At 40.0% G+C, this 16,117-nt stretch overlaps 3 protein-coding genes, 1 non-coding gene and 1 pseudogene across 4 annotated transcripts; 1 reads left to right on the top strand and 4 right to left on the bottom strand.

The window, feature by feature from the left end:
- Nucleotides 1–4,639: 4,639 nt before the first annotated feature.
- Nucleotides 4,640–6,984, bottom strand: LOC108819871 (uncharacterized). Its single transcript, XM_056992784.1, has 6 exons — nucleotides 6,527–6,984; nucleotides 6,196–6,425; nucleotides 5,759–5,968; nucleotides 5,592–5,682; nucleotides 5,224–5,500; nucleotides 4,640–5,152 (listed from the first exon to the last, which is right to left on the bottom strand). The coding sequence occupies exons 1-6, from the start codon at nucleotides 6,835–6,837 to the stop codon at nucleotides 4,793–4,795; spliced, it is 1,479 nt and encodes a 492-aa protein (XP_056848764.1). The 5' UTR covers nucleotides 6,838–6,984; the 3' UTR covers nucleotides 4,640–4,792.
- A 685-nt stretch (nucleotides 6,985–7,669) lies between these two features.
- LOC130498929 (transcription factor HHO5-like) lies at nucleotides 7,670–9,388 on the bottom strand. Its single transcript, XM_056992786.1, has 5 exons — nucleotides 9,076–9,388; nucleotides 8,856–9,001; nucleotides 8,473–8,770; nucleotides 8,318–8,394; nucleotides 7,670–8,210 (listed from the first exon to the last, which is right to left on the bottom strand). Exons 1-5 carry the CDS (start codon nucleotides 9,299–9,301, stop codon nucleotides 7,947–7,949), a joined length of 1,011 nt encoding a protein of 336 aa, XP_056848766.1. The 5' UTR covers nucleotides 9,302–9,388; the 3' UTR covers nucleotides 7,670–7,946.
- A 3,472-nt stretch (nucleotides 9,389–12,860) lies between these two features.
- TRNAE-UUC (transfer RNA glutamic acid (anticodon UUC)) lies at nucleotides 12,861–12,932 on the top strand. Its single transcript has one exon. It is a non-coding gene; the product is annotated as a tRNA-Glu (tRNA).
- An 84-nt stretch (nucleotides 12,933–13,016) lies between these two features.
- On the bottom strand, nucleotides 13,017–15,430 carry LOC108821620 (nuclear pore complex protein NUP58). The gene is made up of 7 exons (XM_056992790.1): nucleotides 15,066–15,430; nucleotides 14,839–15,030; nucleotides 14,618–14,732; nucleotides 14,096–14,533; nucleotides 13,577–14,021; nucleotides 13,443–13,483; nucleotides 13,017–13,319 (listed from the first exon to the last, which is right to left on the bottom strand). The coding sequence occupies exons 1-7, from the start codon at nucleotides 15,155–15,157 to the stop codon at nucleotides 13,281–13,283; spliced, it is 1,362 nt and encodes a 453-aa protein (XP_056848770.1). The 5' UTR covers nucleotides 15,158–15,430; the 3' UTR covers nucleotides 13,017–13,280.
- The window catches only part of LOC130498946 (uncharacterized), a 3,012-nt pseudogene continuing 2,262 nt past the window's right edge, over nucleotides 15,368–16,117 (bottom strand).

Raw genomic sequence — 16,117 nt, 5'->3', positions numbered from 1 at the left:
TATCAAGTCGATCTGCTCTCAGCTCTCATCCATTGGCAGTCCTGTTCCTGAGCGTATGAAGGTGTTCGCCGCTCTTCATGGACTTGGTAGAGACTATGAACCTATCAAAACCACCATCGAGAGCTCCATGGACGGCTTCCCTGTACCCACCTTTGAAGATGTGATTCCTCGCCTCACAAGCTATGATGACAGAATCCAGAGCTATAACACCGAATCTAGCGTCTCTCCACATCTAGCTTTCTATTCTCAACGAGGACGTGGGAACTACTCTCAACGAGGACGCGGAAGAGGCCAAGGACGCGGGTCTTTCTCAACTAGAGGAAGGGGTTTTCACCAACACGTCAAACCTCCAGACTCCAACACTCCAAGACCTGTCTGCCAGATCTGTGGGAAGCCAGGTCACAACGCTTTGGGTTGCTGGCACCGCTTTGACAACAGCTATCAGCTGGATGATCTCCCTGCAGCTCTCACCGCTCTCCGCATCACAGACGTCACTGGACACGAGTGGTTTCCTGATTCTGGTGCGACTTCTCACGTCACAAACTCTCCACAGAACCTTCAGCAGGCTCAGGTCTACAACGGTTCAGACTCTGTTATGGTAGGAAATGGTGAGTTCCTTCCCATTACACACACCGGCTCCACTAGTCTGACCACTGCTGCAGGTAAAATCCCAGTCTCTGATGTTTTAGTCTGCCCCAACATTGCAAAGTCTCTTCTTTCGGTCTCTAAGATGACTTCAGACTTTCCTTGCTCTGTTGATTTTGACTGTGAAAATGTGCGTATTCTTGATAAGGCAACAAAGAGGCTTCTTCTTCAAGGACCTCGCACTAATGGCCTGTACTCTCTGCAATCTTCTCCTCCGCGGATCTTCTACTCCAACAGGCAGATCAGTACGAGTGATGAAGTGTGGCACCAGAGACTCGGTCATCCCAACCCATCTATCCTGCAGCTGCTTTCTGCAAATAAGGCTATCTTCATCAATAAAAGCTCCAAGCAAGTCTGTGAAGCATGCCATCTTGGAAAAAGCTCTAGATTACCTTTTTTTGATTCAACTTTTGTAGCTAGTAGACCTTTGGAGAGGGTCCATTGTGATCTTTGGGGCCCTTCTCCTGTTGCTTCTGTTCAAGGGTTCCGCTTCTATGTAGTCTTCATCGATCACTACACTAGATTTTGTTGGTTTTATCCCTTGCGTTGCAAGTCTGACTTTTATGAAATCTTCATTAAATTTCAAGCTTTAGCTCAGAATATCTGTCAAACAAAAATCAAAACTTTCCAATGTGATGGAGGAGGAGAATTTACCAGTCATAAGTTTCTTCATCACTTGGAACTTGAGGGGATTCAGCAACACCTCTCTTGCCCTCATACGCCTCAGCAAAATGGTCTTGCTGAGCGTAAGCATCGACAGATCACTGAGCTGGGACTAGCTTTGATGTTCCACGGCAAGGTCCCTCAGAAGTATTGGGTTGAAGCTTTCTTCACAGCCAACTTCCTCAGTAACTTGCTGCCTCACACGGGCTTGTCTGACTCCAAGAGTCCCTTTGAGCTGCTGCATCAAAAACAACCTGATTACAGGGCTCTCCGTGTGTTTGGCTGCGCTTGTTACCCCATGCTTCGAGAGTACTCTGCAAACAAGCTTGACCCCAGATCACTTCAGTGCGTTTTCTTGGGTTACCACGAAAAATTCAAGGGGTATAGGTGCTTACTTCCTACCACTGGAAGAGTCTATATCACACGTCATGTGATATTTGATGAGGCTTCTTTCCCTTTTGCGGAGAAATACTCTCATCTCCATCCTACTACCAAGTCTGTTCTTTTGAAAGCTTGGCAAGAGACCTTTGTTCAGCGTTCAACAGAGTCGTCAGATCCCAAACGGCCCTTTCAGTCGATTCCTAAACAGGTATCTCTGCAAAGGTCTGCTTCCCCTGTTCAAATGACAAGCGGATCTGCAAGTTCTGTTGTTCCTCTGCCTCAACTGCCCTCCTCCGATGCATCTGAACCCTCCCAGCAATCGAGTGTGACTACGTCTTGTGAAGAGCAATGTTCTGGGTGTACGTCAGGCTTAGATCCTGTTTCTATAGGCAACAGCGTTGCTCCTTCACAAGCACGGTCAGTCCAAGCTCATGTTCCGTCAGTTCCCACTGCAGCTCCGTCTTCGCATCCTATGATCACAAGGTCTAAAACCGGGATAGTAAAGCCTAACCCTCGCTACGCTTTGCTTACGCAAAAGGCTGCTCATCCCCTACCTAAAACAGTAACAGAAGCGCTCAAACATCCAGGCTGGAACAACGCCATGACTGAAGAGTATGACAACTGTGAACTTACCAAGACTTGGTCTCTGGTTCCTCGTACTCCCTCTATGAATGTTCTCGGCTGTATGTGGATCTACAGAAACAAACTCAATGCAGATGGCACCTTCAAGAAGCACAGAGCTCGGATTGTTGTAAAAGGAAATGAACAATCCGAAGGAGTTGACTATCTTGAAACCTACAGCCCTGTTGTGCGCTCTGCAACGGTGCGTACTGTTCTCCATACTGCTACTGTAATGCGCTGGGACATCAAGCAACTCGACGTCAAAAACGCCTTTCTGCACGGTCATCTTGCAGAGACGGTCTACATGCGCCAACCAGCAGGTTTTGTTAACAAAAACAAACCGGATCATGTCTGCTTGCTACACAAATCTCTCTACGGTCTAAAGCAGTCTCCGCGTGCTTGGTTCGATAAGTTCAGTACTTACCTCCTGGAGTTTGGTTTTGTCTGCAGCATAAAGGATCCTTCCCTCTTCATCTACTCCAAAGGCAAAGACGTGATGATGCTCCTTCTTTATGTAGATGACATGTTGATCACAGGCAACAACTCCTCTGTTCGGCACCGGTTCCTTACAGAACTTGAGACTCAGTTTAGAATGACTGATCTCGGTCCCATGCACTACTTTCTTGGGATCCAAGCCAAGTATCTTGAAGATGGTTTGTTTCTGTGCCAACAGAGTTATGCCGAAGACATTCTTGCTGTAGCTGCTATGTCAGATTGCAAGCCTGTTGCAACACCACTGCCGATTCAGCTCAACCTTGTCATTGACAACGACACACCTTTCTCTGATCCTCGGTTCTTCAGAACGTTGGCTGGGAAGTTGCAGTATCTCACGTTAACTAGGCCCGACATTCAGTTCGCCGTTAACTATATCTGCCAAAAGATGCACTCCCCTATGACCTCAGATTTTAATCTGCTCAAGCGTATTCTTCGGTATGTCAAAGGCACAATCACCATGGGGATAAACCTGACTAGCGACACTGATTTCATGCTCAGAGCTTACAGTGACAGTGACTGGGGTGGTTGTTCTTCTTCTAGACGATCCACTGGTGGTTACTGCACCTACCTTGGAAGCAATCTTATCTCTTGGTCTTCACAGAAGCAAGACTCAGTGTCGCGTAGCTCCACCGAGGCTGAGTATCGGGCTCTTTCTGAAGCAGCTTGTGAAATCACTTGGATGTGCATCTTGTTGCGTGAACTAGGCATTCCTCTTCCTGAAACGCCGGAGCTCTATGGAGACAATTTATCCTCAGTTCACTTGACGGCGAATCCAGCCTATCACAAACGATCTAAGCACTTTGAGCTCGACTATCACTTCGTTCGGGAAAAGGTTGCTCTCAAAGCTTTGATTGTTCGCCACATTCCTGCTCATCAACAGATAGCCGACATCTTCACTAAATCTCTCCCGGGACCGGCGTTCGTGTCTCTTCGCTCCAAACTAGGTGTTGATGTTCCACCTACACCAAGTTTGAGAGGGGCTATTAGTGAACAGAGCAGAAAACAGAGTACTGCGCAAGCTGTAGTTCAATCCTCTCCCGCCAAGCCCAGACTTACGCGTGAAGAGAAAGGCAAAGCCAAAGTCTCAGATGAAGACAAAGCTTGCTCCAGCTCAGCGCCCAACTTGCTGTTCCAAGAACAACGGTCACAAGCGAATATTCCTCCTAAAAGTAAGCATCACGACAAAGCAGTGTCGAAGGGCTGTACGACTGAAGTCGAGCTGTCCAATCCATTCTCAGCCCTCGATGCTGCTCCCACGATCTGATGCAGACATCTGTCCCTTCCGTCTCAGATTAGGGCTTTCACTCTTGTTGTATAAATGCACCTCCTTTGTAATCGAACTCTGCAAGGAAAAGAAAATAAAAGATCAAAACTTTATCTCTCTGTTCTAGCTTTCAAGGTTTCTTTTAGTGACACAATAGCAGAGTATTTATGATTGCTGTTTCTTTGAAAATTTCAGATAAGTAATTAAGAAAGTATATGCTTTGAGTTTTGGATATCTTTGGAGCTGCTCACCACGTCGGCTTCGCTGGTGACACTGACCGATGGTGGCTCCACCAAGGGTCGCTCGTTTTCATATACAGCTCATCTTCATATCTCCACATTCATAGCGAAATTTTCTACTAATCATATTAAATTCCATATTTTAGTTCTACAAGTAACCAACATTTTCAATATACTATAATGCCTTAGGTTTATAAAATTAATAACCTAAAAAGATTTCGACAACTAAGCCATTGATTTGCATTCATCAGCAGATAAGTATCAGAGTTGGTGGTATGAGATTTTGCTTTTGTAAAAATAACATAAAAGTAAGAGACTGATTTAACTAGAATAATTAGCAATCAAGAAAGGCTTCCAAGTCTCAACACGGACACAACTACAATAACTTGAAAATCTAGTCTTGAAGGACCCATGAGTAGCGTACACCAAACATATATCTCAGTTTTAAAACTTAGTAATAGACATCTCCACATCTTTTTCACCTTCAAGAAGAATTGCCATCTGCTTTGTTAGAAGACTCAGGAGCTAGCTTCTTCGATGGACTCGACTCTGCTGAGGTTGCATTCATTAAAACACGTTTCACTCCTCTTCCAACAACACCCAAATGAGTAACACCTGATGATGAACCTGCTGCTCCTCCTACTGCACCAGTGTGAGCAGTGGAGACTGTAGGCGACTCCAAGTCTTTCCCGTTGTTTGCAGTTCCCATCCGAGAAGAGCTCATTTCACAAGCAGCAGCAGGAGCAATAACCTTGTCCCCAGTATTTTCCTTAGCTGAAGCCATGCCCATTAGCTCAGCAAGACGTTGCTTTGGGTTCTCTGCCTGTTGTTTCAAGTCCTCAAACTGCACCAAACAAAGGGTGATATTAGCATGGGATTTTAGAATTATCTTTTACAATAATCAAGTTCACTTGCCTTCTTTTCTAGGTCTTCTGCGAGACCAGATAAGTCTCCGACCTCAGCTTCCTTGTCTGAAGCTGACTTATCGATGTATGGAACATTGGATGATTGTTGGATTCCTTCCTCTATCTCAGAGACAGCTGAGGAGGAAGTTACGGAAACAGATGGACCCTTGACCTCATTAGTGAGCCTCTCCATCCTAGATTTGCAGATTAACAGAGCCTTTAGACAATATGGTATCGCTTCCTTAGGCTGGCATCCTGTCTCTAGACAGATGCATATGCGGAAGTTTCTGAGACGTTCAAGTTAAGTTCACACAGTCCAACAACAAAATGCACGGAAAAGAAAAGAAAAGAAAAGCAAGACAATATATCAAAGGATACAGTTCGGCTGTGCGTCGACTGTCGGGTTCAACCAGCCGCTCTAGGATGGACAGTGCGTTCTTGTAGTCACTCAGGGAAGTCTCGATGTCCTCTGAAACCAAACGTTCAGGAGAAGACTTAAATGAGAAAATGGGACACCGTGAAGGTGAAATAAGAAAGAAACTAACCTCTCTCTAGTGAGATTTCAGCAAGGGTACAGAGAATATCCACTTTCTCCATTGTATCAGTTGACTGTTTGTCAGTAATAGCCCTCGCGATGTCGAGCATTTTCCAGGCCATATCCAAATCAGACTCATCTTCATCGGCATCAGCATCAGATAGGTCATCCTCTTGTTGACTATCTTCACCATCCTCTCCTTGCTCTTGACCACCAGAACCTACAAATAAAAACGAGAGAGAAAAGAAATGCTCAGAAACATTTAAATAGACAATCCTTTAATACACCAAGTTGAGAGAGTTTAAAAGACACTACAATCGAAAAGTCTGCTTCAACATAACAAAAACGAGTCCTTTGCTTCATCAACCAAAGGGGAAAGGAGGTGCAACCACAGTCAAATCTATATTCTATAGAGTTGAGAAGTCCAAAGTTTCAGACTTTGAGTACCTTCTTGGGCACCACTTGAACTCCCCTGTCTCTCCGGATCACTCGACACAACAGAATCACCGTTTGCAGTGTTCTTATCATCGCTAGACTCCTGCTGCTGAGTTTCACCTTCTTTCTTTGGCATGTTACCAAGTGGATCCGCTTCAGCCTGAGCCTTCTCCAGCAGAGCTGATCCATACTTGTAGTAAGCGTTTACACACTCAGCAGCAAGCTCACCATAGTGCCCAACCCTAAAAACACACATTAAAAGTTCCATTAGAATCCTTATAAGCACGCACTTGACACATAACTACTTAATGTTCCAAATCAAAATCTCGTGAAAAATGGAAACCTGATCTCTAGGGCACGGCTGAAGCAATCGACAGCTTCGGCGAAATCCATCTCTTTTAAAAACACAGAGCCTTTCTCAGCGAGTTCATCGGCGAACTCGAGCGTCTTCTCACGCTCCTCTTCGGATAATACGGCATCTGTCACAGCGCTCTCCGCCGACGCGTTGTTGTTGTTGCAAGTCGATTCAGTGCCTCCTTGAGCGGCGGATTCGACGGTGGCTTCGATCGAGGCTTGGTTTGGTTCTAGGGTTTGCGCGACTTCCGTGACCGAAGCTTCAGATGCTGATGCTGCTGCTGCTGCTTCGTCAACCATAGCTCAAGCTTGGGGATTTGGATCTCTGAGTGAATTTGAAAATGGGAGAAGAAGAAAGAAAGAAAGGAAAGTAAAGTAACGCGAAATTGTGAATTTGTAACCCTAAACCCACTCTTCGTCTCTTTATTTTGGCGGACTTGGAGCAAAATATTGATTCAATGTCATCATCGTGGTTTTGTAAAATATGACCCCAGAGAGAATGTGGATGTTGATGAGGGTGAAATGTGGCCCAACTTAAGGCCCATAGGTCCAAAGAAAGTAGTTTTCTGAGTGAGAGAGTCCACACTATATTCAATAGCATATAGCACCTCATAATAATCAGATGGCTAAACCGGTTAAGACATTAAAACTGGATGGAACGAATTAAATTTTTAAAACTACCAAATTAGAAAACCAACAAATCTTTATTCTATAAATAATCTACTTAGCATGGATTCTTTTGTCACATTCATTTCTCTGATTTGTAAAATCGTATTTTTAGAAGCAGTTTTATTATTATTGTGCAGCTTACTAATCAGAAGCCAGAATCACCAAAATTTAGAACATTGGCTGAAAGGGAAATGTATATAATAATTTGGAACTAAATTTTTTTGGAATTTAAACAAAAAACAAGTACTGATGACAAATTATGTCGGAAGATACAATATCTACCCTGTGGGATTATATAATGCATAATAATGATAAGGTGTAAGAAGGTGTTCCATTCCACCAAACATGCAAATCTCGTGGATTTAAACTACATAATAGTGATTCAAATCAACGAGTCAATTTTTCTAGATATTACATATCAATAATTCAATAAAGAAAATCTCAAATTATTATTCTAGCATGATTTTATGCAGTAAAAGATGCTTTTTCATTAATATTCTCAAATTAGGTAGGTTGGAGAAAACGATGCATTACAACAGACAAAGGTTGTGATTGTCTTCATCCTCTGTTTTTCAAAGGTAATTAGCAAACAGATTAATAGATTTACTTTCACACGACTTAGACTAATTAAAAAACAAAAAGTTTGTGATTTATCAGTTTCCTCCTATGAAGTATTATGATTGGTATAGTATTATAATTTTTGATGCATCATCACTATGCATAGTATTATGATTGATCTTTCAGAGCTCAAGATTCAACACTTGTCTCTTCTTATCTGACTCACTTTTCCAGCTACGCCCATCAGATTTCTCTTCCTCCTCCTCATCCTCTGAGCTATGACCACCGCCATTATTACTGAACAACTCTCTACCAACAAGCGGGCTTTGTGGAGAATCCGACCTCGACAAACTTATCAAGCTCTGTGTTTCCCTACCTAACAAACCAGGCTGGTCCAAGGATAGCAAAGTCTTTCCCGGATGCTTACGGATATGCATTCTATATTTCTGCAAATATTAAATATCATTTCACAAACTGTCAAAAATCATTCGTTCATACATCAAATGTTTCAAGTTTTTGTAAATAAGAAGAAGAGAACTTTTATAGTACTTACTTGTAAATGGCTCTTGACTTCATCATTGGTTAAACCATCAACTTTCATCTCATCTCTAATCTGCTTTGGTGTTGCCACTGGTCTCACATCAACAAACAATAACAATCTCAGTATTGAGATACGAAGTTGGCTCCTTTTTTGATTAAGGAACTAACCTTGTGAACCTCCAATCCTCTGGAGAGCATCAACGAACCTACGGTGAAGATCCTGTGACCATCTCCTTCTCTGCTCTTTCTTCGGAATGTGGTGATGATGACTCTGTAAAGGTCTGTTGAGTTGGTGATTCTGTTCAATTCTGCTACAGTCCCTCATCATCATGTCTGAAGGTGGAGGAGTCATGAGAGACAGAGGAACCGGAGGAGGGTTAAATGGCATAAATACCCCTCTCTGATTAAGATTGTAACATGTCTGAAATGGAGTCTGAGTCACACCTCGATCTTCTTCTCTGTTTGTCTGTAAGAAAAAAAAACAGAACATGATCAAAGGGTAATAAGATCAAATAAAAACATAAAAAGGTCTGATAATTAATTTGAATTACCGAGTTAGAGTTGGAGATCCATAACTGGGCAGAGCTCATCCAGTTCTTCTTATTATCACTTTCCGATTTTGCCCCTTGACCCACATCGAATCTCCCATTTGATGCCATCATCACTGATGAAGCCTCTTCCTTTAACCTCTCAATCGCTACACAAAGAGAAACAATTTAGTAAAAATCCAAACTTTTACATGAAAACAAAACTGAGAATCGAGAGAGAGACCTTCGTTCAATAAGAGCATGCATAGAGGGAGCTCTCGTTTAAAAACATCGATCTTTTTCCTCTCATCCTCTAATTTTCCGACATAACCATCGATCTCAGACAGTTTCGAATGATTGTCTTTGATTTTCGACACTTGGTCGAGAAATTGAGACAAGGGTTTTTCTAGAGAGTACAAGGAAATATTCAAATTAAGACTCATCCTTCGATCTGTATCTGTTTGAACCATCTAAAAACTATGAAGACAAAAGAAGCTACAGACAGACAAAGACGTTTATATAGAAGAATTGAAGAAGAGATCAGGGAAGAAGATGAAGGACGCGGAAAATTGTAACCGCTGTAAATAAAGGGAATCTCGAGGGCGTTTGCGTAAAAATGCTTTAATTAGATTTGGCTTTAAATGGAATGAAGAATCTTTTTGTGATGCCTGTACACACGCGGCGAATCGTTACACTAACTTGTATATGTATTACCTTTTCTATTTATTTATTTTGATTCTTTTCCTTTTGTTTTGCCTGATAATAAATACATCATATCCAATTTTAGGAAACTTATTACTATTTCCCAGTGCTTACCATTAAAGATTCTCATATTCCTTCCTCTCTCTTGTAGTTTCTGTTTTCTAAATTAGAAAAAGTGAGTGTGTAAGAATGGCTGGTACTATTACTATTTTATGCACAACCAATGAGGTTGTACAAATCTCACTGGATATATGTTTTACAAGAAATAACTATAAATATAGTACTTATATAATATGTTTGTAAATTGATGATTTGTTTTGAAAATTGGACTCTGAAAAGCAAAACAGGTGTCAAGATATATATACATACACATAATTGATTGTATAATATTATGGAGATTGATTTGAACTTATTTTTATATTAGTTAATATATATCTTTATTCTGAAATATAAGGAAAATTGGCACTAATGTTATAGAATATTAAGTTAAACATAATTTAAAATTTAAAGTAATAAAAATCATTATATTTATATCATAAAATTATACAAATTTTACAGATGGTTCATGGAAAAATCAGAAATCCTATTCGGGACAAGGCTGATATAGTATTCCGGAAAGTTTTGATTGTTTAATGGGAGCGAGAAATACAAAAGCGAGGTAGTCACCATTTCACTCGGAAATAGAAACTCTCATTTGGACAACTGAATGTATGAGGAATCTATGACAATTTACTGTTATTATATTTGCAACAGATTGTTCTCAGTTGGTGAATGTAATTTTGGAACCAGAAGAATGGCCAGATTTTATAAGTTATCTGGAGGACACAAAAATTTTGAAGACAAATTTTAACAGCTCATAATTCATTCATATATCATGGCCGCAAAATTAAAGACGGAAAGTGTTACACGTAGTGTAAAAAAGCAACCGTCGTTTGTTTATATAGATGTGAAGCTATCAATTTGGTTTGCAAAGTCTATATGAGTATGTTTTATACGTTGCTGACAAAAAAAAATATACAAATTTTGTCTTTTCATAAAATTTGCATATGAATTTTTCACATTTTTGAAATCTAATACACAGCTTACGTATCATGTGTATATATATTTTAAAAAATAATTGCACCATGCTATATAACGTGTACGTTGTGCACTATGCTACACAACTTATACATCATGTAGCATGCCAAGTGTCTTGACATCATGCAGTATGCAACTTACTATGTTATTTTAGTTCAAAAAAAAACTTACTATGTCACATATATATATTTTTTATAATCAGCTACGTACGTAATTTGCAAATTATAGAGATATATTCAACTATATACCAAAATCAAAAATGATAATATGAAAATTTGTAACAGAAAATTATGATTGAAAAGGAACTGAATTACTGAACATAAAATTGTGTTTGTAATATCTATATCTCAAATATGGTTTTATACTCAAACTTTGTTTTAACTTTTAATGGAACAAAATCGACAGTATCTCGTATGTGGCGTTGATACTGTCGATTTTATTAATTTAAAAACCAGTGGAGAGAAAACCAAAAACAAAAAGGTTAAAAAATCGTAGTGGTCAAAATTCGGCATAGTCTCATTTACTATACAACATCCATTTACATTCACATTAAGATACAGTTTAAAGAAATCACGTAACCATTGAATTTAGAAATTTATACTATAAACTTTTGAGTGCTTTTCATGTGTTTGGTTGCTTATCTTTTGCGTTTTGTTTGTCTAAAGTTCTTTAGCAGATTATAAGCAAGTAAACATTTCAATATGGAGACTCTTTATCTCGATCCGCCGGACATCCTAGTCTATCAGAGGAAAAAAAGGACTCCTTATTCAAAGTAGATGATTGTATATATTTTAATATATCTCGCAACTAGTCGCTGCAACACTAGCTAATTAGCAATTAGCAAAAAGGATCTTTCGTACATTCCATTGTAAAAGATCCCACGACGCAAAGCAACTTTATTCAACGCTTTTTCCTGATAGCCAAACACAAATTTCTCCCAATTTTATATAATTTAGCTTTTACAAATAATGTTTGATTCCTGTAACCAAAAATATTCCAGAATACTCCCCTATGACGCACCACAAAGGAATCTAACGGACGGACGTAGAGAAACGGCTAGTACAGCCAACTATACCACAACACATGTCCAACTAATCTAGATTTTTCACGAGAATCGTCTTTCTTTGAAGGAGGAACTGAAACGTCTCGAGTTGTGATAAGGACATCGAGAGATTGATACCGTTGATTGATTATATTCTCTCGTGTCTTCTCGTCATCACATATCCTTAACCTTTTGATTTGTTCTTCTCACCACTGCTTTTACAAAAAAGAAGTTTTGCAAAGTTCAAGCAACGATAGCTTTTGCTCTGTCTATATCTAATTTGAGGATAAGGTTCGTCGGTTTCTAGCTGCGAGAATCCACTGGTAATATATTTTTGGTGAACAATAATCCAATGATTCGACCACTAATTCTCGTTTCAATCTTCAAAGTTCGAAAATCAAATTTATAACTGTTGTCATCAATCTTTGAATATTATATATACACGGAATAATTTGATGGTGGTATACGCCCCCCCTAAGTTTCACACTTACAAATTTAATTTAAATCCAAATACATATAAGAAAACTCATTTTTGATCTTGAACTGAATCCATGCAAATCTTTTGACGTACGAAAAATTAGTTATTTTTGCCACACCTAAAGCAAGTGATTAACCACTATAATTAGATAATCCTGTACAAAACCTATAATGAATGACTTAACTACTAATCAGTGATCACCATCAACTGGTTAAGCATTGTAAATTAACAAACTTGTAGAATCGAAGAAATTACATTTTGTTAGGCTATTTTATGAAACGAATCAAAAATAAGACAAAAGAATATTTTATATGATATATGTTTTAGTGTCTTAGATATTGTTGGTAAACAATCGATACATGCGCTTTAGAAGATTCTTCCATTCTCTACAACTAAAAAGCTGAACGTTTTGAATGGTCGTAGTTTTATCATTTTAAAGATGAATAACCAATAAAGATGCTGTTTTAATTTACAAATAAAAATCAGTTACAAAAAAAAAATTACAAATAAAATAAAATAAATATGCTGTTTTCTTGTGAAATACAAGGAACAAAGAGAAAGAGTAATTCCATTTTTTTTTAACATCAGAGAAAGAAAGAGTGATAAAGTTACAAAAAAAAAGAGTGATGACAATTATTTCATAGGTAAGGTAAGTGTTTCAGAAAAAAAATATTCCATTGGTAAAATAGTAACTTGATTTGTGGTTTAAGTTTAATAATCAATCAACAAATCCGTTGTCGTCCAGCGGTTAGGATATCTGGCTTTCACCCAGGAGACCCGGGTTCGATTCCCGGCAACGGAGCTTTTTATTTTTGTAATACCTTTGATATTCTTTTAGGGTCTTAGTGAAGATGAATCAGTAGAATAAGAGAAAAGGTAGGTAATATTCACGGATTGATATATTCAAGAGAAACATGTAGACAACAACACTGTCCAGAATCCTATATGAATAAGATGTTAAACTATTTACTTTTGTTCCCTGTGACTATTCTTTTGAGAACATACAATCATCAATTCAATGAATGAGTGAGTGAGTGAGATCTGTTTTCAACTTTCACCAAACCAGCAAGTGAAACACGATGAGCTCAAGGCTTGTAGTAAATGACGCTTGGTAAAGGCTGAGAGATGGAACTTGATAAGAATCAAGTGCCTAACGTCGCGAAGTTCGGTACTTGGACCTTGAAGGTCTCTGTAATGAAAGATGAAAACAAGTTCAGTTTCAGACATTTATCCAGGGAGGTCAGGTGAGTCAAATGAAGTCGTTAGAGGCATAATGCAAAAGAGAGTTTGAAACCGAAGAGAGTGTACTTACTTTCATAGAACTCAAATTTGCTCCTGAACCAGGTGTAAGACCTAAGGGGAAACAAGTAACAACAGATAACACAAGTTGAGATTACCACAAAACAAAACCTTTAATACAAACTGTACTGTATAATGACTTTGTACCTGAGACAAACTGCGAAGGCGTAGCAGGATTTGATGGAGTTTGCTCGCCAAACAAAGATCTAGGAGTTGGTGGAGCACCGAAAACTGGTGTATGTGGTGTAGCAAAGATAGAAATCGAAGGTGCTGAAGCAGGTGTGTCAGGAAACAAGCCAGCTCCTGATGTTGGAAAATTAGCTGGAGGTGTCTGTGGAGAATTTGAAACCTCTGGAGTTGCTGCTGAGTACGTAATTAACCCAGCTACTTGTGTTGAGGTTTGTGTACTTGTAGTAGTGGTAGCAGCAGGAGGTAGATGCAGAGTTGGGTGGACCCTCTTAGCAGCAGCTTCTTGTTTTGCTCTTTCCCTCCTATCAGCCTCAAGAAACGGATCATTGGATTCTCCTCTCCGTCGCTGGTCAGCAAGATACGCTCTTCTCATTGATTCAATGTATTGGTGAACATTCTCTACCTGAAACACAACAAAATTCCAAACCGATTACAAGGTGGTTTTCAACATTTGAAGGTTCATTACAACAAAGTTACCTTAGCAGCCACGTGAACAAAGAAGTCATGCACGTTAGACATGACTTTCGGAAGAGACTCCAAAACCAAAACACGTCGACTATACTTGTCAGAATCCAAAGCGAGCAACTGCTCCACCTCCTCAACCCACTGTCTGCACTCGCCTAGATACTTCTCAAACCTCACAACTGTTTGCAGCAGAAAAGCAGTAGGTTTCTTTGGGATCCCACGGTAAAAGTAAGAAACTTGAACTTCTTCTTGTTGAACTCCCTGCGCCTGAGGTTGCTGAGAATCACCACCACTGACAACAACAGCTCCTCCTCCTCCCCCACTTGGCTGTAGCATCATGAAAGAACCAACCGCAACCTCTGAATTACGAAGCAGATCTTTAACAACCAGCATAAGCTCGTGGAGAACAGCTTTCTGTCTGTCCATGGTAGTACTAATCCCACCAAGCTCCTGCAAAATTTTATAAACTTTTAATACAAGTCTAAGAGATAAACCACATAAAGAAGAAGAATAGAGAGGGATCATCCAAGAAACCTGAACAATGCGGCTTGCAACAGACTCGAAACCTTGAGTGGATATAGAAGAATCAAAAAGCCGGCTGGATTGGTCTAACCTCTGGCTTTCGGTTCTGTACTCCATTATCTTCTTCCTAAGAATATTCACACACACAAGCAATAAGATCAAATTATCAGCAACGGCAATGATCTTCAAGATTTTGGCGTTTGAACAAAGAAAAGTTGAAAGAAGAGTAATACTCAATCTCAAGGAGAAGGTTCTGAGAATCGGGATGGAGATCAGTCCATTCGGTGCTGTAACTCGCCGGAGCTTTATCGTTCGTGAACAAATACAAGAGCTGCTGCGGCTGAAACGTCGGTGGTTGTTGTTGCTGCGGTTGCGGTTGAGAGAAGAAGGAAGTGCTCTGCGGTTGCTGCGAGAAGAAGGAGTTGCTCTGCGGCTGAGATACCTGTTGCGGAGTTGAAACGGTGGTTGAGGCGTCTGCTGCGGAGTCTGAAACGGTGATTGAGGAGTCTGTTGCGGTTGCTGTGGGGTAGAGAATGGATTGAACGACGACATTGATGGAAGAACAGACGGCGGAACGAATCTAGGGTTTGTATATCGCCGGTGAGGATTTTGGAGTCAGAGAGGGAAAGATTCAAAAGCTCCTCTTTTAAACACTCGAATACGTGGAGGGAAAAGATAGTAGTTAATGACTTTATTTCATATTTTTAACAAACTTAAGGGCTCTTTTGCAAATAAGGCAATATCAATTTCTACTAGTAGAACTGAAGCAAATGAAGCTGATTTATATTATAAATCAAAACAAGGATATTTGGAATCTTTCACAGAGTTTTATTTTCTCCGTGGCTGTTTCTTGGCTGAAGAAGCACCGGTGACAAGTCGGAGAGCTTGGCTTGAGTTCGTGAGGATTGAAGAGGATCTAGGGACTTGTGCTTTGCGATTCTTCAAGAAATCTAACCCTGTTTTCAAGCATTCCGGTGGGAATCTCCTTGTATATAACCGTCTCAATACTGCACCCACACACAAGTTAGAGAGATTCGATGAGATCAAATCAATGAGTTGCTTATAGAGTGTGCATGTAAGACACCAAAGAGATTGTATCATTATTTACCCTGAGCTCTTTAGCTTTTTCTTTCTCGGGTGTTTGGCCTCTTCTTCTTTAGAATCCGAAACGTTTTTCTGTCTGCGAATGAGAGAAAACTGCCAATTTTAAGACATATGTTTTCTAGTTGAAACTGTCTATGCACAGTGAGAAAAGAGTATATTACTTCTCCCGCTCTGCAAGAAAGTCTATAATGTTTTTGGAAAGGAACCCCTTGTTTGCAAGAGCTTCAGGGTCTTCCTCATGTCTTCTTTCTTCTTCTTCTTCTTTAATATCATCGAAAGTGTCAATCTTCCGTGACTTCCTTGGCGTTATCTTCTCTGCCAAACGCCTTCGACTCTCTTTCTTCTCCAGGACAACCCTAACGCAGAGAAAAGCAATCTCATTTCAGGAAATCAATAGTTACATCTTCC

This window comes from Raphanus sativus, chromosome 8 (genome assembly GCF_000801105.2).
Source record: "Raphanus sativus cultivar WK10039 chromosome 8, ASM80110v3, whole genome shotgun sequence".
In the NCBI taxonomy this organism is placed as follows: domain Eukaryota; kingdom Viridiplantae; phylum Streptophyta; class Magnoliopsida; order Brassicales; family Brassicaceae; genus Raphanus; species Raphanus sativus.
The sequence above is the reverse complement of the archived record's forward strand: the minus strand, read 5'-3'. Positions and strand labels throughout refer to the sequence as shown.